This window comes from Motacilla alba, chromosome 4 (genome assembly GCF_015832195.1).
Source record: "Motacilla alba alba isolate MOTALB_02 chromosome 4, Motacilla_alba_V1.0_pri, whole genome shotgun sequence".
Lineage (NCBI taxonomy): Eukaryota > Metazoa > Chordata > Aves > Passeriformes > Motacillidae > Motacilla > Motacilla alba.
The window spans coordinates 64,740,107-64,763,411 of NC_052019.1; the positions used below are offsets into that span (position 1 = coordinate 64,740,107).

Below are 23,305 nucleotides of genomic sequence, written 5' to 3' on the forward strand. Positions count from 1 at the left end.
TCACAGAGGCCCACACTGCAGCTACAGCAGAAAAAAACCCTGGATTTTCAGGGCAGTGCTTTTAGACTCCTTTATGAGGCTGCTAAAGGGACAAAGTGACCCATCCTCCCAACCCCAAAGCAATGGCCATGCTGTCACCTCAGCCCCAGCCCGCTGCTGTGCGTGGCTGAGGCAGAAGCAGATGTGCACAGGAGCTACCCAGCCAGCCACTTCTGTCATCCACTACCCACATGCCTGAAAACCCCGGATTTTTGGGAAGTATTTTAGTGTATCTGACGGCTAATTAGAGTTCTGAGAATATTTTCAAGTGTGATTTGCCTTGCCATACTGTCCAACTCAACCTCCCTCCCAACACACACATACTACTGTCCCACTTCTGTCTGGGTATGTTTCTGTTTCTACTCTGGTTTTGTCATTAAAATAGCATAAAATCATGACATTTTTCTTAACACTTGTCTTGACATGTTCAGAGAAAACTGCCAACATTAAAAAGTAGAGAAAAAAGATTGCCATATGAAGAATGGGGTGAACGCTGGTAATTAAATATAATGAAATGTTTAAAACAATTATATTACAATTAAACAATTGTAAAAAACCAATTAAATTACAATTAAAGTCCTGTGACACTTCAATCAAGAAATTAAAAGTAAGCCACAAAGTAAATGGGCTCCCAAAACAAACAAGCACAGCTGGCCAGGGGATTCTGCACTTTTAAGTGATTTGACTTGAAACAATCAAAAGTCAAATTAAGAGAAGACTAAAAATATAAAATGGGACGCAAACCTTGCTCAATCTCAAGAGCCAAAATAACTCAGGCTCTTGGATAAATTTGTCACAAAACTCCCTCAGAAGCAAAGCTAATGCAGCACCTGACAGCCAAGAAACTCCTTTCCCAGGCCAGTGGCCCCATGACACCATTCTTTCTGCTCTAGCTGCTGATGCAATCAGAGTGCCTGGAGGAAAGCAGAGCTTACAGAAGTGCTGGCTCTCAGAAGCACTGAACACTTCAAAGCTAAAGGGTGAAACCCTGGACACGCTGAAGTCAGTGGGAATTTTGCCACCAAGCTCAATGAGCCCAGGATTCCACCCGGGGAGTTCCCGAGTGTCATTTTCCTGCCAGCAGCAAGCAGGGACAGCACAGGGCAGGAAAGGCTGGGGAGCAGAGCTAAAGGGAAGCACAAGAGAAGTTCATCCAGATTGAGAAAACACGAGAGAACAGCACCAAACTGCAGAGATTCTGACAGCAAAAGCAAGGTAAGGGGGAGAGGAAAACAGAAGCACCCAAAAAGCCAACAACAAGACTCCTAATCATCTCAGATGATTCCTTGATAGCCTTTCACAAGGTGGTTCTCAAAAGCAGGTATAAGGGCTACTTCTAAGAGATGCATAAAAGGTAACTAAGGAAAACAAACCTATTGCTAACAAGAATAAATTCACCAGGGATCTCCACATTGGCAAAAAAAAAAGGTCTTTAATAGCAACAATCAAAGGAGTTTGGAAACCACCAGTACTAGGCATAGTTCATGCTGAACAATGAATGGGATTCTCCTTGTGAAAACTCATCTCTGAGACTTAGGTACACTGTCATTAGGGAGATTAATAAAGCAGTTTTTACTCAACACCACTCACTAATGTGTAAGGAATACATGTCCTGGGTAAGTACAATAAATGAGAAATTCCATCTCCCAGAGCTAATCCTCTCTTTGCAGCTTCTACAAAGTCTGCAGTGTAGTATTTTGCCTGAAGACAGGAAGATTCAGCAAGAACATTTCCAAAGAAATGGATCACATTTTGTGTGTTACTAACAGCTGATCCAACCTGGAAAGTTCAAAGATTTTTATCTCCCCTGATAGCGTTTCTTCAAAGCACTAGAGACGAGACAGAACTGTCAGGAAGCAGATTTCTAGTTTGACAAGCACTTAAGCAAAGATCACACACACCGAGCCCCAGTACAAACTATGAAATAAATGCACCTAATGTAAATTTCCACTGTTCACAAATCAAGCTGCAAATAAACCCCGATGCCTAAAATAGCACAAGAAAGACTCTACAGCTATGCTGAATGGGTGTCAGACTACAACAAAATTCACAGATAGAAACTGGTGCTAGCAGTAGCTGTGCCAACAGCTGAACTCTCTCATCTTCAGGGGAGGGGGGAGAGGGGAAGAAGGGGTGAGGGAGGGGAGGTATGTGCCAGCCAAAATGTAGCGGGAAAAAAATTAAAAAAGAAAAAAAGTAAATCAGAAAAAATGGATCCATTACCAGAAAACATGTATGGATATACTGTGTGTACAGGTACTTTGAGAGATGTAACAAAATGCAAGTCAAATTCCAGAAATACCTCAGAAGGCTTCCGGTCTTCATCTCTGGAGCACGAAGTCCTGCGACGTTGAGATCTGGAATGCTGGGACCAGGTAGACAGACCTAGGATACAGAAATGATAATTTGCAGGCTTCTGTGACAAACCCCCAGGAAACTCTTTCAAAATGAACCAGAAAATAAAAGCCACTCAATCCTAAATTTCTGTGATCACTCTCCTGAGTGTGTTTTGTTTCTCATTTCCTAACTGAGGTGTGCCTGTACTGGCTGTACTGCACTTACCTGCCTTCCACCCAGCATTCCAAAAAAGCCACTTCAGAGCATCCTTCCCCCTGAGCATCAATAAATGACTTCCTGCAAATTAATAACTGACCAGGAGCTCTGCCAACAGCCTGGGATGTACTCTTTGAAGCTAATGGCCTAGATACCTACACTGGTTACCTGATTTCGGCTGGCACAAGCCTCTGCAAAATGAAGCACTCTGCCACACACACACAGCAGAGCCCACAGACCAAGCTGTTGTTTCTTCTCCCAAGCAAATCTCCCAGTGTGGCTGTATGATTTTTGTCTGCATAATTATTCACTACATTCCAAACAAATTATACCTTTTTGCCTTGAAACTGTTTGACAGAGTCTCTGTCAGCTTTCAGAAATGTTGTAACAGAAGGAAAGGAAAAAGAGAAAGAATCCGCAATCCTTTGACAAGATAGTGCCTTGACACCAGAACATATTATACCTGTGCAAATCAACTAATTTCAACACAGTAAGATTTACAGGTACAGCAGGTATTTTCCACTGCCAACTACACAGCAGCTATGAAAAAAAAAGCCAATAAATCTTTCTGGGTTGCAGAGATGAAGGACTTGTACTAGGTCTATCTGATAGGGAAGCTGAGACCTACGTCATTAACTGTGAATTTGCAGATCTGGATGTTAACTGTAGACAAATTGAAGCAAACTGATGCAAAAGCCTTCCCACACTGCTCATTCCTTCACTGTCTGTGCACAAACATGGTAGGAGTAACAAGGGTAAGGCTACAGTCTGTAAGAGCAGCACCACCTCACACCAGCCCACAGAAACCTCTCGAGGATCAGAAAGCCCTGTTCAAAAGCACAGAGACGGGGATGTGATAAGTTCTCTATTAAAAATGTTAAAAAATAATTTTAGAAGTGAAGTAGCTGTTCAACATTTTCATTGGAAAGGTATGACTGTATACATTGTTTTAGTTATCTGTTTGTCTTCTCTTTTCAGTTAGTGATACATTAAGAAATCTGCACCAATAAAACCTCTCTGGAACACAGCAATGAATAAAAGATGTTACACAGAATATGCATAATGGTCAAAACTGAAGCAATGTTCCCAGCAAATAGCTAAAAATCCTATCTCCTGAGGTAAGACTACAGAGAGGATAATTTTAAGCAAATATTAGTGTTTTAATATAAGAGATGGTGAAGTTATAGGCACTCTTCCTTCTTTTTATGAAGGGGAAAAAAAAGAAGAAAAATAAAGAAAGAAAGTAACTGACTGCCACTTATTAAAAGCCAGATTTTCAAGATCATTTAACTACCATTCCATTTAATTGTTCCCTTGAAAACTGAAGAAGAAACACAAGCAGGAGTAAAAACTTCTTGTGGGGATTCTATCAGACTATCTCCAAACTCTACTTAAGGTCAGAAGGGAGTAAGTAAATCCATCACAAAAACTGTAAGATGTACAGCTAAAATGCATGACAAAAACCCCAGATTTATTTCCTGTAATGCAGCAATGTAAATATTAACATTTTAACACTCAGACAGATGTGATTTCTTTAATCAACAGCCTCCCTAGAAGACACAGACCACATACACACCCACACAGATTACTTTTCAGTTCTCAGGGGTTCTGATATTTTCCACTGGCAAGACATTAATATCTGACCAACTAGCTGCCACTGAGGTGTTCAGCGAGTTAAACCACTGCACCAGGAAATTTCCAATTCTTTTGTGGATCTGAGTGGTTTTTCACACTCTTGGACCTGGGAGAGAGAGCCTGCTCACAAGAGAAAGAATTAGGAACGATGAGCTGTATTGGCAAGGTGTGTTTGATTCAAGTTTCTGTGAGAGATGAGTCTGGAGGCTTTAACACAGCTGCTCCCAAGTAAGGCAAGCATCTGGCAAAATTAGTGTAGTGGCAATGTGATGTACTTCTGGGTCTCTACCAGTGTCCTTTAATTCAGCTCTGATGACATCTTATCATAAACTGAATTAAAAAAGAGTACGGGCAGCTTTTTCCAGGTCCCTGTGACGCCACAAAGAAGCTACAAAGGTGAAGAGTAAGATAATCCATGCCATATCACCCATCTCCATTTCCTCACTGTGTCATCTTACACATCAGAACAAGTGTCTTAAATGCACACTTCTATGTCCATGTACACAAGGGTTTGGTCCTTGGATTAATTAACTGTTCCACGTTTCACAAAAGGGCAACTAACTCTTATCATTAAAACTACAGGAGCTTCATTTAAATAATTTTTTTAAGTGCTGTATGAAAGCACACTATGTAAAACTTCCATGCTTAAGAGACAAGTCAAACACAGCCAGCCTTCCTCAGGATCTATTATAATGAGGGGCTTTTTTTCCACTGAATAAGCAAAGAAGTTTCTCAGGTAGTTCTGTAACAGCCTCTTCCTTGCACACAACATTGGTGAACTCACAGTGGAAACACTGTTACTGAAGGGGCTGCTGGATTTTTTTAAGCAGTGTAAACTACATAATACTAGGAGAAAACAGTGGAAGAATTCCTCATGGGACTGAGGTTTTACTACGCACTGCAGCTAGCAGATGACCTTTGGCAAGGGCTTCACGTCAATAGGGAAAACATTTACTCACTGAATAAACAAAGCCAGACTATAAGCCTGGAATTCAGATTCAAACCAGCACCACTGCTTAGACAAGAAAGGAAGAAATTGAAAGAGCCAGCCAAATGACAGCAAAATATCCAGCCCATAACATCCAGAATCTAACTACTTTTGAAATCCCAGAGTTTCAATTCTGCTTCCATCAGAGCTAATGGCAAAACATCACTGTCTTCACCAGTGCCAAGCCCAAATCACTGAATTTCCCAAAGCCCTCATTAATAAGCCATCCACCCACTCTGCCTAGACCAATAGAAGTGCAGGAGGAAAATTAAGGATGTTATTTGTCTATTAAGCATCCTTTCAATATTTTCACACTTAATCCAGAAAAGGGACCTCACTGAAAGCAGAAATTCACAGCCCATTACACCTACTTCAGTGGTTAATGATCTGATTTGTACATCTGAGTGCATGAAGAACCATCCCTGGATTATATAGAAGGCAGAATCTACTCTGGTCAAAACAAAACACAGGATTCAAAACAGCTCTTATGTACTCTAATAAGCACCTGAACCTAGTTCAGTTACTTCAGAATGATTTTGGCGAAGTGTCTGGAACCTTTCTCTTTCAGTAAGTATCCAAAATCACTGTGTTCATCAAGTTTTATGAGTACTAGCTCTAGTCCCAAACTGGATTAGGATCACCAAGACTAGAAAAACAACTAAAGAACAAGACAAGAGTTAAATTCTGTTACGGTAAAATAGATTTTTTTTTTTTCAAAAATCATAAGGCAAATCTGAATCACTGGGATTTGGAAGATATAAAAGTTCTGTAAGATACCATTATATACCTCATGGGAAGAATGAGTGTCACAGCAGATGGAAAAACAGCGAGATGTTAAGAGAGCCCATGCTACCATAAGCCATGTGAGAAACAGTAAATATGAAAAATACACAACTCCAAGGCATGAAGCCAAATGCAGACATCCAAAACACGCATTTTCATCATTGTTAAGACATCAGAGATAAAAGGTATCTTATTAAGCATTACATGATCATGGCAAGTCTAGGATGAACACAGTAGCCTACCAAGCATCATCACTCTGGCAGAGAGACCAAGATCATTTGGGTTCTTTTACAGTTTAGATTCTTTCAGATGACCAAGGTGTTTGTGTGTTTTAAAAGGATTTCATCACTGAGAACAATGGGAGAGGGATCATACTCCTATTACCTGTTCTCAGTTTTCCTTTTGCACTTATCTACTTAGAGACAAAAAGCAAAAAAGGAATCCCAAACCATGAAAAAGGTGTAATCCTTAGCAGAGGAGGCAGAGCTCTAACACACCACTGGTGCTGCAAAGGACTTCTCAGACTCAAATAGGAAATTTTTTTCTGTTCCCCAAGGCTGCTATGAACGCTTCACACTGTAAATACAGTGTTCTTATAATACTGCCACAGGGTGTATGTAACACACACGCCTCCTGATAATAAAAGAAAGCAATCAAGGAGTGTGCATTCTTTTTCCCCACTTGTGAAGAACACCGGCTTCCCAAAAGGAAAAACTTAATCAATTTTAACTGCATCATTTTATTAAATGATCTGTCAAGAATACGTTTTCATCCCAAGAAAAAAAATCCAATCAAAACAGAAAATTGCTTGGAACCAATAAAACAATTCAAACCCTCAGGGAATTCTACCCCACAACTAATACACTGCTCAGCATGAGCAGAGAAGTCTCAGCTATTAGGTATCATGCACAAGGCTGTTGTAAAGCCACCTGTAAGGCACCCAGCTGTGTCCCTGGAGAACTACCTGCTGCTCCAGCCTCTGAACACTTCAAAGCCTCAAATCACTGCGAGCACTTCTCCCACGGTAAATACACTGCTGCTACCCTGCTACAGCAGGCAGCACAACAGAGCAAAGCAGCCCTGACACAGATCCATGTCTGCCTGTCACTTCTGCTTAGCACCAGCCTTTCCAGATGCCTGTGCTGCTCTGCAGCTCACTCTGAGACCAACGAGGTGCTGCTGCCAACGCTGTCACAAAGATCTACAGCCCGGGGAGAAAACAGAGGTGCTCAATCTCTCTATTTAGTGCCTGGCCCACGACTCCTTACAGCAGGATCTCTGTGCCACTTAGAAATATCTCCATGCTTGGACTCAAATTCCAGCACAAAACAAACAGAAGCAAACTATTCTGTGGGCAGTTTCCACTATGTCAGGTACAGAAAGAGCTGGCTGGGCAGAAGTCTTCAGGCGTTATCACAGAGAAAGCAGCATGCAAGCGAACATCACCTAAGACACCATTTCACAAAGCCAAATTCCCTTTCTCACTTTCCTGTTGCTGGAGGGCTTGCCCATCTATCTTCCTTATCTTTATAGCATATTATAATACAATAATCTCATTCCAGATCAAAACAGAAGAAGCAATAGCCTTTTATCTCTTGTCAACAGCAATGCTCCTTGAAATTTACTATCAGTTGACGACTCCCCAGTTGCAGCTGCTGAACAATGCGTAGATCCAAGCGATCTCTGCAGTGCTTTACAACACCACAGCACAAGTACTCCGTCTCTGACACACATAATGAGCCATCCCTGCAGCTCCCTGCCACAGCACTTTAACACAAGTTGCCACCTGTCATCCCTTTCCTCAGTAGCACGTATTTGAGTTTTATCATCTCACAGAACACACACATAACCACGCACAGGCACACGTCACTCCTGTAACAGTCAGGAATTCCTTGACCTCATCTTGTTTTTCAGCACAAGACCCGAGTGCCACTTGAGCCCCAGACCTATTCCCATGGTAGCCATGTTTTACTGTAACAGTTTTAACTCAACTTTACCACAGGTTATCAAAGTCAATTTGAGCACCTCCCATTCACAGGCTGGTAACATGATGTTGTCAAGGCCTCGAAAGTTCAGTGGACTTAGGTGTACTCAATCTAGCAGTCTTGTAGAGAAAAATGAATGTGCCTCTCCAAAAAATGAATCATGGTATCACAGAATGGCTGAGCTGGAAGGGACGCATCAGGATCATGGAATCCAGCTCCTGGCCCTGCACAGGACCAGTCCCGGGAGTCACATCATGAGCCTGAGAGCATTGTTCAAATGCTTCGTGAACTCTGTCAGGTTGGTGCTGTGACCACTGCCCTGGGGAGCTGTTCCAGTGCCCAAACACCCTCTGGGTGAAGAACCTTCTCCTAATATCCAACCAAAAACTCCATGGTTCACTTCATGTCATTTTCTTGTGTCCTGTCCCTGGTCATGAGAGTGAAGAGATCTGTACCTGCCCCTCTGCTTCCCCTCACAAGAATGTTGAAGACCACAATGTCCCTTCTCAGTCTCCTCTTCTCCAGGCTGAACAGACCAAGTGACCTCAGCCACTCTTCCAGACCCTCCACCATCCTTGTGGTCCTTCTTTGGATTGCTTCTCTTTGGATGGCTTAATGCCTTTTTTATATTGTGGCACCCCAAACTGCCCCCAGCATGGAGGTGAGGCCGCCCCAGTGGACAGCAGAGCAGGACAATCCCCTCCCTTGCCCAGCTGGCGATGCTGTGACTGATGTCCCCAAGACAGGGTTGCCCTCCTGGCTCCAGGGCACTGCTGACTCACATTCAACTTTCCATCGACCAGGACCCCCAGGGCCCTTTTTGTGGTACTGCTTTCCATCTTTTTACTCCCTAGTCTGTCTGTACATCCAGGGTTGCCCCATCCCAGGAGCAGAATCCTGCACTTGTCCTTCATAAGGCTGGTGATTGCTCATCTCTCTTATTTGCTGAGGTCTTGCAGGGCCTCTTTGCCCTCAAGGGAGTTGACAGCACCACCCAATGAAGTGTCCTTGGCACATTTACTTAGTATTCCTTCTAGTTCCGTGTCCAGGGCATTTAGGAAGACACTGAAGAGCACAGGGCGAGGATGGAGCCCTGCAGAGCCTGGACACCAGCTGATGTCACCCCATTCCCTATAATCCTTTGTTCCCGACCCATGAGCCAGTGGCTCACCCATCACGTAACACGGTTGTGCAGCTGCGTGTTGGACATCTTGTCCACAAGGATCTTATGAGAGACAGTGTCCAAAGGTTTGCTCAAGTCCAAAAAGATTGCATTTACTGGCTTTCCTAGATCAACTAAGTAGGTCACCCTGTTGTAGAAGGATTCAACAAGCAGGATTTTCCCCTCACGAAGCTGTGCTGGCTGTGACAATGCTGATTGTGTTATCCTACAGCTGTTTTTCAACACCTCCCCAAATAATCTTTTCCATTACTTTACCATGATTAAATTAATCTTTTCCATGATTAGGCACTGAAGTGACACTGACAGAACTGCAGTCTCTGGGATCTTCCTTCTCGTACTTCTTGAAAATTGTGACGACGTTTGCCAGCTTCCAGTCAGCTGGGATGTCTCAGGATTCCTGAAACCATTCCAAAATCATCAAGAAATGGTTTTCAGTGGTATCAGCTAGCTCCTTGAGGATTCTGTGATGAATCCCATCAGGCCCTATCAATTTGTAGGGATCCAGCTGCAGCAACAGATCCTGCACAAATTCAGGGTCAGCTGAGAGTTGATGATTCTCATCATAATGATCCCCCAGCTCAGGGCACTGAGACCCCCTTGGCCCATCATCCATATTAAAGAGAGGGGCAAAGAATGCATTAAACACCTCTGCCTTGTCCATGTCCCTGTCTCTGTTTGTGGGGTGACTATGCTCATCCTGTAACAGGCTGATGCTATTTCAATACTGCCTTTTGCCATTAATGTATTTAACGAAACTCTTTATTGTCCCCCACATTTCTGGCCACCTTCAGCTCCACATGAGCTTTGGCCGTATGAATTTCTCCCTACAGTGGCAAGCAGCATCTCTGTGTTCTTCCCATGGCACCTGACCTTGTTGTACTCAGAATGTACCTTCCTTTTTTGGCTTACATCCAAGAGGACATCCCTGTTCAGCCCAGCCAGCCTTCTGCCTTGCCTGCTTGACTTGCAACATTTAGGAACTGCCTGTTCCTATGCCCTTAGGAGGCAGTGTTTAAAAATTGACAAGCGCTGAGGGACCCCAGCACCTGCAAAAACATTTTCCCAGGGGACTTTACTTACTAATTCCTTGAGCAGCTCTGTGGCCTGCTCTCCTCATGTCCAGAGCTGCTGGTTTCCTGGCACTTTTCCTCCTGTCAATTCTTTTTTGCTGTCAAATGATGGCAATCATTATGGCAAGTCCCTTCTTCAGATGTGATACCCTATCAGGCAAGATAAGCCTTTCAAATCACTCTTCCAGATCTCCCCAGCAACTTCACCACAAGCCACTCTGCCCCACTCTGAGATTAACCTTCAGTTAAGATGCTCATTCTTACCATCTACCATCACTCACCAACCCTTTTTCAACAGCACATAGTGACCACTACACATCACCTGCTGCTTTGCCCAAATTCTGAGCACTGTAACCACATTACTTTCTGTTGTTCAGTCACCATCCCTTACCTCCTGGCAGGTTCAAATGAAAAACAAAAAAACCTTCCTCGCTTCCTTTTCACAAAGCTCTGCACATGCAATCACCACATTTCAGGCCAGCAGCGGCTGCAATTCCACAGTAAATGACACACACCCCCAAGGTTATGTACTCAGTAACCTTTGTGAAGGCACCCTGGGATCCATCTCAAACACTACAGGAATCCACTGGGATTCAAAGCCCTTTCTAAATCTAAGATCCTCGTCATTCAGTCAGTGCAATGGATACTGCCAAAATTGGTTTAACTTATTAAAATAACATTTGTTTAGCAATGATAGAATAAGGGTCTGCCTAAATTACAGAACTCTATTCCATAATCCATAGGTATTAAATCTTTCATTTCTCAGAAATCACGTGAAACTCTGTAAATCTTGGAAGTATTTTTCATCTGCAAGTGTCTTCAGTTCTTCTCTCGGACACTCTGCATTCAGGAGTATGATAAACTGATAACCCCTCCAAGAATAAATGGAAAAGCATCATGGGAGCAAGCAAAGTCTGAATAAAATCATGCTCTGAATTCCTTGCTCATGGAAAACAGCACACAAACTCTCTTGGACACCAAGGAATGCCTGGATTTCAAACAATATGCCTTACACAAATGTCCATGAATTTCAGACCTTTCTCAAAAACAAGCTGTCCACATGTCAAACTAATTTATGCAAAAAGGAATGCCTTGAAGCCATAAATGGGAACTCCTCCACTGCACAACTTGATCTCACCAGGAAACAGCATATGGAATATTCAGCACAAGCCACCTTTGCAGATTTACAGACCAACGAGGCTAAAAAAGCCAGGTGTCACACACAGAGCAGAAAAGCTAAATCATCTTCAACATCTAACATTTAATTAGAGTGAGACCCCGAACCATAAAGAGAAGGTTTAGCAACAGAGGAGCAAGCTGGAATGCAGTGTAACAAAATCTGCTTAGAAACTATCAAAGCCAGCCACCAGAAAACAGGAGTGTAATGGATTTGAGGTAAACATGACTGATTTCCTTTCTACAGGCTTTGAAGAATGCAGCATGCACATCACAAGGCTTTTATGATGGGCCTGGCTAATATGAATGCCCATTATAGTTACTCTGCTACACTATCTGGAAGGCCACAGGAACAAACAAGCTCTGCCAGGTGACCAAAGAAGAAAAGCTTTCAGGAGCAAAAACTCTTAGGCACTTCCCCAAGCCTCCTCTCTCAACATCATTCCTCTGTATTTAGACAAAAGTTCAAAATCCAGAGCAATGCCTGCAGTCATTTTTCATTCAATTATATTTCACGGCTAAGATGTTCAAAAGTGACCTCTAATTTCAGAAAATGAAATCCCTGAGAACACGCTCAGATATCCAGGGACTCGCTTCAGAACTGCCAGGCAAAACTGGCACTGACACCTCCTGCCCAGTGCTTCAAATATGCTATTTTGGCTTTGTGTTGAAATGAGGATTTAGAATTTTGATTCTAAGGGGACACAGCTTAACAAGTTCTAGTAGTTAGGTTGAAGTACCCGAAATAAATACTTTTGGGAGCTTAGCTTGAGGAAAAGAATCAAGTCTGAGGGCAAAGAATCAAGTCTGAGGAAAAGAATCAAGTCTGAGGAAAAGAATCAAGTCTGAGGGCAAAGATGAGGAAAGCAAGGGTGGTAACTTTAAGCTGCAAGTCTTTAAAATTCTGCAAAAAACACATAAAACACCCACACTAAAATATCTTACATGAGTCAGTAAATACATATACTCCAGGACTGCAGCCATGTTGTTAGAGTTTTCTTCTCTGCTGTATTTCGCCCCTAAATGAAAGCCATTGTCCCTTCTTTCATCTCACAAAATGAGAGCACCTTTTTCTCCCTCTGAAGAACTACTGTATCTCCAGAATAATGTATTTTTAGCACTTGGGTATGAGCTTTGTTTCCTTGTGACTACCAAGGAAACTGATCCAGTTCAGTAATCCAATGAAAAACAACCTTTTTTTTTTTTAATAAATTCCATTATTAGTGGCATCATTAATACTACATTCCAAATATTCAGGATCCTGAGCTCAAGAGAATAAAATGTAGATTTTTTTTTCATGCCAATATATTTTCCAGGATGCACAATGCTCTTACATGCTGGAGCCTAGCCCAAAAAAATCACCATCATTCAGATTAGCCCAAACACATTTACTCAGTGACCCTCAAGATGAACCTGAGGTGCCTGATGGCAGCCTAGTAAGCATGGTATGCAAAATCAGCTGCAGCACTGCAGCAGCTGGAGGCACAATCCTCATTTAGGATGAGGGAGAGCAAGGCTGAGCCCTAAGCTCAAAGACCACAGAGCTCATAATGAAGCAACAAGTCCACTGGAGGGCCAAGAGGCACCACTGACTGAAAGGGAAGCGGGTGTTTGCCAACAGGATTCCAACCAGGAGTTGATTAAAATTTCAGCTTTTCAATTAGATTATGTCTGTTTGAAACACTCAGAATAGTCAAATGTAGTTGTTGTCAGCCTCTGGAAACTGTGAGAAGGAAAAATAGCAAATGAAAAACTTGAAACCTTCCATACAGACCCAAAAAAATCAAAGGAAATTTTTATATTTTTTGCGGGGAAAACTTGCTTATCCTTCTAAGACTACTCTAAGTACAGTGGATCAGAGATACTACTGGCAAAGTAAGAATACAAAACCAGAGTGAAGAGTAATCAGTAATTCTACCAAAGGCAAGAGAGATCCTGTGAAGGTGAAACCTGTAAGGGGACACCCTTGACATTCAAACATAGTTGCAAGGAACCACTGGTATCTCCTGTAACAGGAAAAGAGGAAAGGACCTAAGCTAAGTCAGTTGTTCTTTTCAGGGAAGTCTGAATGACAAAAAGCCTTGGAAGTGCTGACCCCACATTTAAACATTCCTTCTGAACATGTATATAGTAATAGAATGAATATGCAGGAACCCATATCTTAATTCACCCAGTAACAAGAGGAAAAAAACAACAACAAAAAAAACCATAATCATGAAAAGAACAAGTGTAATGTAAAGGAAGTGGTATATATTTCAAATAATACTGGAAAACACTTCTAAAATCTCACTACCTCTGCCATGCAATTTATTCAGTGAAGTTATTTGCAATAACCAGGCTTTAAAATAGATAGATCATAAAAGGGCAAGAGTTTTCCTTTTCTTTTCCAAACTCATTTTCTTATATCATGATTTATGGAACAGATATTGTGGAAAATATAATTCACTGAGTCGACAGCTCTATTCCAAACAGTCATACATCAAATGACATTACAAACAAGCACTGTAATCAGCAACAGGTCAGTCAATTGTATCTATTTCAGAACTTCAATTCCAAGATTAACTGCTTCATATTTTATTTGGTAAAAGCTGTTACACAAGGCACATGAAGAGATCAAAGGCTTAAAAAAACCAGCTAAGATAGTGAAAATAAAGATTAATAATATGAAACACGATTTTATAAAGCTGCTAGGGAGTGAAAAAAGGGTGAAGCTAAATTTTAATGGAAGACATCACGTTTGCTGCTACTTGTTTATCTTACAAATATAAACACAGCTTTGTTTCTGGGAAGTACACATCACCTTTAAGGAAGTACACAGATTTCAATTTTAATAACCTCAACTAAACTTCTAATCAATAAAAACATGTCTAATTTGTTTGGGGTTTCTCCTTCCAAAAATCCCCTAACTGCAGGTAGCTCTCCAAAACCAAGCCAAATTCCTCACCTCTAACAGATTTTGCTCAATCCTTATTTGGATTAACTCCTAATCAGCCTGCTCCTTCTTACCATCTCTAATCCTTTCACCTTTACTACTTCATTTCAGCACCAGTTTGCCTAGGGTTGTTTAAAGAGGCAGCTTTGGCCATACCTGAGCAGATCTCAGGCAGCACAGACACACCTATGAAATACATGCAGGTGAAGCAGTCACCTACGTGGAGCCACAGTGTACCACAGGGATAAGTTCTCAGAGTGAAGCTTTCAAAAGCACCTAGGAAACCACCCCAATCATTTTCAGACTGAAATTTTAGAAAAAAAAAAAAAACAATCAAACAACCCAGGCTTGAAGATGTGCATCCAGATAGATCAAATCAAAACCACAAAAACCTCTCTGACAACTGGCTAGGCTGCAGTATTGTCAAGTGCAATCTACTTGCTCATTTGGGCAAATAAGACACCTTGGCACATTCCCCCAACTGGTATTTTGTCTCTCCCCTCCACCCCTTGTTTTTTCTGCTTAAATGAAAGATTATCAGTCCCTGGAATCCAAACACAAGACAGAGAGAGATACCACAGCTACAGTAGTACAGGAACAGTTAAAAACCATAAATAAAAAATTAAAAACCGTTCTGTATCCAAACTAGTGATTTGCTGAATTCAAATTCTTGTAAGCAATTCCCCAAAGAAAATCTTCAAATGCAGTGAGGAACAACTTTTATGCTGTTATTCTTTTTCTGCTTAAGCACTATACTTGGCCAATGTGTAAGAAGGTGTGAGAAGACTGAAGCAAATTTGAAATCCTTATGCAAATTTCTATGGGCAATGTCAGCAGATGTCTCCATGCTCACTCTGTCCTTATAACGATTAAATTATGTTGCTTGCCAAGATTTCAAAGATGACCACTGACTTTTTGTGGGACGTGAATTTGTAGGGAATTTTTGAAGTTCGATAGAAGGTGTACATAGTATGTATCCGTACAGCAAATGACATTACAAACAAATGCTGTTATCAGCAACAGGTCAGTCAGTTGCATCTATTTCAGAACTTCAATTCCGAAAATAACTAATTCATATTTTAATTGGTAAAAGCTCTAGTTTTATCTTATTCTCTAAAACTACATGTTTTAGTTTAGCTCTTGTTTTATCTTATTCACTAAAACCAAATGTCAGTTCAACAGGGGGGATCCTGGATCTACTGTCCGCCTGTGCTCAGAATGACTGAGCTCAAAACCAGATCCTTACAACATACATTGCTAGCAGCTCAACCGATATGCAGAATGCCTCTGGCACATGAAGCACTGCGTTAGAACACGTTTTCCAACTCGTAACCTCCTGCACTCTACACCAAAGGAGCACTTACTGCCATTGTCGTCAGAGTCCTCACTGCTGCTAGGAAGCCGATGGCGTTTCATGATCTCCCCGGGAAACAGCAGGCAGCCTGGGAAGCAATGAGACAGCACTTAACCCCAGGTAATGACACACACTCAGCAGCTTGTGCTTCTGATGGCATGCGAGCATTTACAGCACACAAAGGAAAACAAACAACTCCAACAGCAGCTGAAAGATGAACAGTGAACCTCTCAAGGGTGCTTAATTAGGCTGTTATCCTATGAGCAGGTGAACAGCACTGGAGAGTGGCAATGACAGTCCCACCAATGCTTTCCCCCTCACCAAAAATCTGTGTTTTGTCCTGAGAGGTGTTAAAATCACTAAATATCCACAGCCAATGTGCTTAACTTCCCCTGCCTATTCTGCCATTGGATTCGCAATACAATAACGTTTTTACTGCCTGCGTAAATATTTACTTTGGCTAATATATTTTTGGAGCAATTTTGTTCCTGTTTAAAGCGCCAGATTTACGAAATTGGAGATTAAAGTCATCCACTTACACATAAAAAACAAAACATCAGCAGTAGCAAGCCCAGTTTTCCCAGATTAACTCAACATGCATCATCTATGCCCTGGAAAGCACCACCCTCTAAGATGAGAGAGTTACTTCCTCCTGCAGGGACACTTCTAGAGCCATGCCTAACATTAACTGTTCTTTGAGAGTAAGATTATTCAGATGATTATTCAGAGGTTCCTCCAAACTGCCAGATTTCTGCCAATACCAAATTCATGGGCACGTGGGGCTGTGATAAAAAGGCCAAAAGTTCCAAATCTTTTAAAGTGCTGTTCTCAGGGCACTGACATTTTCACGAGTATTCCCTGTGGAATGAAGCCAAATTCAGTAAAAACAATAGCTAGTCAGTATTTACATGAAAAAAAGCTATTAAAAAGTGCAAGTTGAAGAGCAGACAAAAACATGACAGGCAAGTGCAGAAAGGCATATCCACTATAAGTTAAACTGACAAGGACTCTAGATGCACATCAAAACCCCTGAGTCTTTGCTTACCACGTATCAGTCGTGGTATCAACAAGGTCTGGGCACTCTGCTGGCAGCAAATCCCTCATACCTACCTTTGCACACAGATTTGGAGATCAGATACCAAAATATTCCTTTGCTTCTAGCTAAGTGCAGAAAATCTAACTTTATTTCCATGTGAGCTCAGACTTCCTCAAACCCTCTCAACGAAACTCTTTGCATTGGTCCTTCAGTGTAAGAATTAACTGCTCCAACTTTGTTCACTGAGAGCACAGCTGATTGTAAGAAATTCAGTAATGCCTTCAACTTTTATAAGGCTGATTCCCAAAATAAGAAAACCCAAAAAACCTAACAAAGCCTGACACTATTTACAACAGAGCACAAAAATATCTGCTTCCAGAGAACTTAATATGGTTTTAAGAGCATGAGGATTACAGGATTGCCTCCTTTTTCCTATTACATGTGCAAATGGAGTTGGAGGGAAGCCTCCCCCCCACAGACAGACTTTTCATAGTGGGATTTAATACACCTATCATTGAAACATGTAACAGTTTTGAACTGCAAACTTTGCTCACTAAAGAGAAGTGGAATGGTTCACATCACCAAGACCTTTTGTCACCACTTCATAGAGTAAAAGTTCACATACACTGTCTGATGCCAGAAAATAAAGAATCATCAATGGCAGCCTCTTACAGGGCTAGAAGAATTCTCTCCAAAAATTGCTTTGAAGCAGGCCAGAACTTTGTGTGTATGGGAGATGGAAATGCTGCCAGTGGATAAATACCCAGACCAGCCAGGACCATCAAAACCCACTGAATACAGATCTGGTATAAATTTAAGAGATCCAGAGCCAAGGTCCTATACAGTCACTTAGAAAGACAGAAAGCCAATATTCAGATCCAAAACAGGCTAAGACAGAGCTGAAAAATCAATTAGTTCTTACAAGGCAAAAACTAGGGGGATGAATATCTATCTGTATAGTACTTTTTCTATTAGTTCACATATTAATAACAGCAATTTAAAAGAAGATATTCACTTAGCAAAAATCTCCCATAAACAAAGTAAAGAAAATTTGGAAGAAAATACAGGAAAACTGTTCTATCTCAGAAGTGTAATTTGTATATTTCTGGTTCAGTTCTTGGTTTATTTCCCAAACGGTCTGAAAAGCAAAATACACTGTTAAGCAAAACAACAGAGTTTATGTACACTAAGACACACCTGTACACTTGCAACAAACAAGAAAATTTGGAATTCTGCTCCTTCACATCTTTCTGGACAGGGGCATTTTGAGTTGATCTTCTCCTAACATACTTTCTGCAAATGCAAAAAAAAATAAGGAAGGAGATGGAACCTTCTTGCTCCTACCATGTGTCTTTAAAAAACAAACAAAATCTCCTTTTTGGTTGCTGTTTAAAGGAAAGAAAGACTGGTAATCACATCTCCCAGTTTAAGCACTCTCCAGAGTTTTTCAGGAAATAAGCCAGAGCAGAAGTCACTTTCCAGAGTACAGAGTATTAGATAAGGCAGCTAATTTCCTTGTCCACTCTTGTCAGGCATCTGAAGTTGGCCACACTGAAAAGCCTGTGTTCCCAATTGTAACATTAAAAGAATATCCTATTAGATGAAGCTCCTGGGAGATTGTTTTATAGATCCATGTGGGGAAAAAAAAAAAAAAAAAAAAAAAAAGTTAAAACTTAGAGATCTCATTTTCCCATCTTTGAACATAACCTGAGTTTACAGGGAGCTAAATCACAGATGAGAAAACAGCATTTGGCTTTTTAGAGCAAGACTCAAACCTTGTAAGATTAACCCCCTGGAACTTTATTCATTAGAAGAACAGCTTTTTCCAACCCCTAAAATAATCTTAAACTCCTGCCACCAGATGTTCATATCCACAGATCAGAAGACATGTTCTAGAGATAACACTGGAACAGCTAGTGAGACTTACAACCACGGAGATTGAAATGCTACTGGTTTCTGTCAGGTGGCGGGTGACTCAAAGTCACACAAGAAACATGTTAACAAGTGCACATTAGAAACAAACACGGGTTAGGGATAGTGAGGGTTAGATACAGACTGATACTGCAAGTTTTTGCCCTGTTCCAGCAGGTAGACACTACGATCACTATGCCTGTAAGCAAAGAGAATTCCCACGTAAGCATAAAAACAGCAAAACATTTGAGGCCAGCTTTAATACCAGAAGTAAAAGCTATGCACCCCAGCCTGCAACACTGGCAGGGCAGGAAGAGACACCCAGATGACTGAGCTCAATTCCTAAGCGCCTGCAATCACATAATTGCTGTCCAGCCCTGAAGTTCCCACAAAAATCCACTGCACCCACCCAGGCCACAGAATGAGCTCCAAACCCCTCTGCAGAATCAAGAGTGCTCTGAAGAAAGGACACAGTCAGCCAAACAGTGCTCGTGGGTGAACCCTGGATCTTCCACCAAACATTTCTACACCCGTTTTTCCCAAATTCTTACACCATCCCAAAAGGGGTTTTGCCCAACACACTATTTACCTAAAGGGAAACCCTAGCACTCCAAAAGCTGCTGCAGTCCAACAACCTTAAGCTGACCCCAAGCCACACTCTTTATCAGTTTCCAGTGACCCCCGTGAATTCCTTATAACTCAGCAACTATTACATATAAACTTTCAGTTTCCTTTCCTCGAAAGACTATTGTTTCTTTTTGTTAAAACCATCCTTTCAGAAACCAGTCAGAGCAACGCACAGCATGCTGATCATGTTTTCTCCTGAGCACTCCAGTATAACATTTACCAATTCACTGGGGAGGAAACAAATTGGGCTCAGGCTAATGCCAGCCTTAAGCCAAACACGGCTTTGGGGAAACAGCCACGATTCTGCTGGCAATGCAACTCCAATTCCACAGGCAGCAAAGTATCCAAGAGCACTTTATGCAGTCACACTACCATGATATATGGCACCAATGGGACACAGACCATGGCTTTTTAGTCCCCAGTCACCCTCAGATGAGCTGGCCACACCAGGGCAGCACTGGTGAGGCCAAGCATAGCTTAAAACACACCCTACTGTGCTGCTCCAGAGGCTGAAGGAGCTGCTCTGTTTTACAGAAACACATCACCAGCTGCTTTTCCACCCTTTTTAATTGTGCTTGCCCGGGAACTTAAGCTCTGGGTTTTGCTCAATGATTAGATACAAACTTTAAGCATAAGGATGCAACTCTGGACTTCGATGGTGTCTTTTCTCAAATTGTTTTGGAAGGCAAAATTACACCACCTGAAACTGACTTCTGTATTTTGGGGAGCTTGGGAAGCCTTTTTCAAAATATTTGTTAATGCTGTGCAAATGAAATGACTACACAATAATCCAATATAATCAATGTCAGGCCACACAGTAACATTTGAATTTACAAATCCTTGTGGACCTGAGCAACAAACATCTCAATCTATACAAATAACTAGATACAGACTTTACTGCCAACTTCCCAGTATTTGATGACAGATGCAGTGCAATGGGTTAGACTCAGCAACCTGACACAGCATAGAAAATTCACTATTTTTAGTGTTCATTACCATGCTACTCCATCCTTACCTCTCCAAGAGATAAAGTACCAACAAAACCCAAAGACCCCACTGGACATTAATGTCAAGACCTTTCCTTTTTCCTCCCACACCGGAGTCCCAGGAGTTGCACTGGTAAGAGTGTAAAAAATGCAAAAAGCAGAAATCCAGATATACTACCACAAGAAACTGGGACAACAGCATGCACACACCACGCGCACAGTTTAGAGCCTCACATAGTTCTTCACTCAGTTTGACCTCAAGTAGAGAGGCAATCAAAGAGAAAGATGTAAAGTGTGTCAGTCCTTGTTATGCAAATAGCTAAACAGAACCAGATTGTAAAAAAAAAATATATACATGGGAAAATCTACATCCTCAGGTCAAAGGTTTTCCACAGCACAATTCTTACTGAAGTATTTTCAAGGGCTGCATAAACCCCTGGGTAAAAGAGTGTATAATTCAAACTCTGACAGACAATTAACTGTAACCATGTTAACGGGTGTCACTGTAACAAACTGCACTGAACAGCTGCAGAGACAGAATGGGAAGAAAGCAGAGTTATGACAGATGTACACCCTGAAGACAAACTGAAAAACTGGCTTTTCCTGAAAGTAACCCACTAACTGCAATGAAGCGAAGACCTAATTATCTCTAGTACACAAAAAATTGCTTCAGAACACCTATTGTACAAATGGAAGTGAAGTGTGACACAGCTTAATAAAATGGATAGGAGATGGAGATGATTGGCTTCTATTACTGGGCTCTTTTTAAATAGCTTATTATAAAACCACCCCTTCTTCACTGACACCTGACACCACAAGAAGCTTTTTTGCTTCTACCCTAGACCTAAAAAAAAAAAAAGCATATCAGAAATAAGCTGTATTACTAAATTACTAAAATCCAGCGAAAACTTTTAAATTCCAAATTCCATTATGGAGCACCCTCCATAGTGCAAAGAGTCACACAACTTAAATCTGGAGGAAAAAATCCTCCAAGTCTCATGAAACAAAGAAGTACTTGGCAAACAAGGCAAACAGTGTTCTCCACAGGGAATATTTCTACCAAATTCAGCACACCTATTCAAAATTTATCAATACAAGAGAAACATAATTTGGCCATATCAACCCAACACTTCTCAGGAATCCATGTGCTCATTTATGCACCTGTGCAAGCCAGCTCACAATGTTAACTTCCTACTTGAGCAGTGGCAGCAAATTATTCCCAAATAATGATGTGGGAGTGAGTGAAACTGACCATCCAAAATCTCGAGCAAGGCATAAACTGGGTTCCAAAAATTAATGCAACCCAACCTGCACCCACTGCAGTTCATCTCTTCCACCTAGGAAATGGTACCAGCTTGGTCTTCTCCAGCTGAAAACAGGAGCATGAAGCAGCAGTACTAACATCATGGAGAAATCATTTGAGGAAACACTGGAAGTTTTTTTTTTTTTAATAGTTCTGTGAATTGGGAATGAAACCAGAGAAGTTGGAAGGGAAATCTGCAGCTGTGAGAGGAAAGGGGAGTTTACTATTATTATTTTATTTTAAACATATGTATTAAACATAGCTCAAAAGCAGGGAGCAAGTGGTATCTGAAGCCAGAGGGAAAATCCTGCCACTAAAACATACAATCCTTGCTGTTTCAACAATATCCCACTGAGTGGGAGAAACCTCTAGAAATAGAATCATAACAAGCATATTTTGGCATAACTTTAATGAAGGTTTTAGGTTTGCAAGTGTGGGCAGCTTCTGACTTAGTTAAAAGACAGCACCTGCTTAAAAAGGAAATTATTCCAAATAACAGCTAAATTTTTCTCTAAAAAATGGGGTTGGCATAAAAGCATCTTCAGCCTTTGACATTAAAACGTCAACTAAGATGTGCTGCTAAATCTCGCTGGAATTTCTAATACTTCCATGGCTTGTTTCACTGGGAAGGGGTGGGGGCTGAGAGATCTCAGGATGCCCCGGCTCTCACCTGCCGGTGAACCTAATAAACTTTCTCAGAATAAGGCGATCAGCCGAGGAGCCAGCCGGAGAGAGCCGGCAGGAGAAGTTGGCTGGCGGCAGGCGCTGCTCGCAGGTGCGCTGAGCCCCGGCCGCCGCGCCCACGGCTGCGGGATCGGGGCCACTTCCCGCAGGCTGAGAGGAGCCGAGGCTTCGGGACTCACTTCCAAAGCGGCACTCACGCCGACCGCCGGCTCCAGCCCGGCCGGGTGCAGCTCAGGGCGGCTCTCCCCATCATCCTCCCGCAGCGATCCCATCTCAGCTCCGGCCCCGCACGGCGCCTGCCCGGGGTTCGCGGCAGCGGCTCCGACCCCGGAGCGGCCAGGGCACGGCCAGCTGAGGTCACGGAGCAGCCTCCTGGCTACACCTCCCCCGCGGGGGTGGCACCTTCCCGGCCAGCTGCACGGCCGCCGGCTTCCATGAGAAGCACCCGGCTCGCCCCCTCCTTCTCCTCCCTCCCGGCTCCCGCTCCTCCCCGCCGCCGGCCGCACCAATCCGCTCGGCCACGGCTGCAAATCAAACTTGGTGCCCCCGGCTCCGCCGCCTCCGGCTCAAAGCGCTGTCACTGCCGAAAACGGCCACGGCACCTTCCCCGCCCGCCCCCGCGGCCACGCTGCCACGGAGGGGGTGGACGGGACGGCGGATCGAGCGGCAGCTCGGGGACGAGCTCATTTTCTCTGTCCGTCTCTCCTCCCACTCCCAGACAGTTCTGGAAACTGTGTTATCACCTCTTGTCATAGGAAACCAACCAGCAGGCGGTGCAAACAAACAAACACCCTTTGCCTCCACCCTTCCCAAAATCATCCTATCGGGAACGAACGGGCGGGCGCGAACGGGAAGGGAAAAGCAAATAATAAAAAAAAAAAATCCATAAATACAACCAAAACAACAAAACATTCCCCCCCCCCCCCCCCCCCCCCCGAAGAAGAAGAAAAAAAAAAAAAAAAAACAACCAAATTTCTCCTGAGAGCTGGCGACTACGCGAGCCCAGGGCCGGGCAGGGAGGCTTTGTCTAAGAGGAACAAGTGGAATGATGGCTGGAGCC

General features: G+C 42.5%; 1 protein-coding gene across 13 annotated transcripts in view; it reads right to left on the bottom strand.

Annotated features, from left to right (window-relative positions):
• JADE1 (jade family PHD finger 1) overlaps positions 1-23,305 on the bottom strand; it is a 44,230-nt gene that overhangs the window by 18,359 nt on the left and 2,566 nt on the right. For 7 of the 13 annotated variants that reach the window (XM_038134389.1, XM_038134385.1, XM_038134391.1 and 4 more), the window contains exons 2-3: positions 15,709-15,786; positions 2,342-2,424 (exon numbers count right to left, since the gene is read on the bottom strand). In XM_038134389.1, the coding sequence (XP_037990317.1) occupies positions 2,342-2,424; positions 15,709-15,760 (135 nt within the window). In that variant the 5' untranslated portion in view covers positions 15,761-15,786. Of the gene's footprint in view, positions 1-2,341; positions 2,425-15,708; positions 15,787-16,459; positions 16,718-17,931; positions 18,028-22,231; positions 23,160-23,305 lie in introns of those variants that run through there. The other 6 variants (XM_038134383.1, XM_038134382.1, XM_038134379.1 and 3 more) reach the window with 5 other exon arrangements.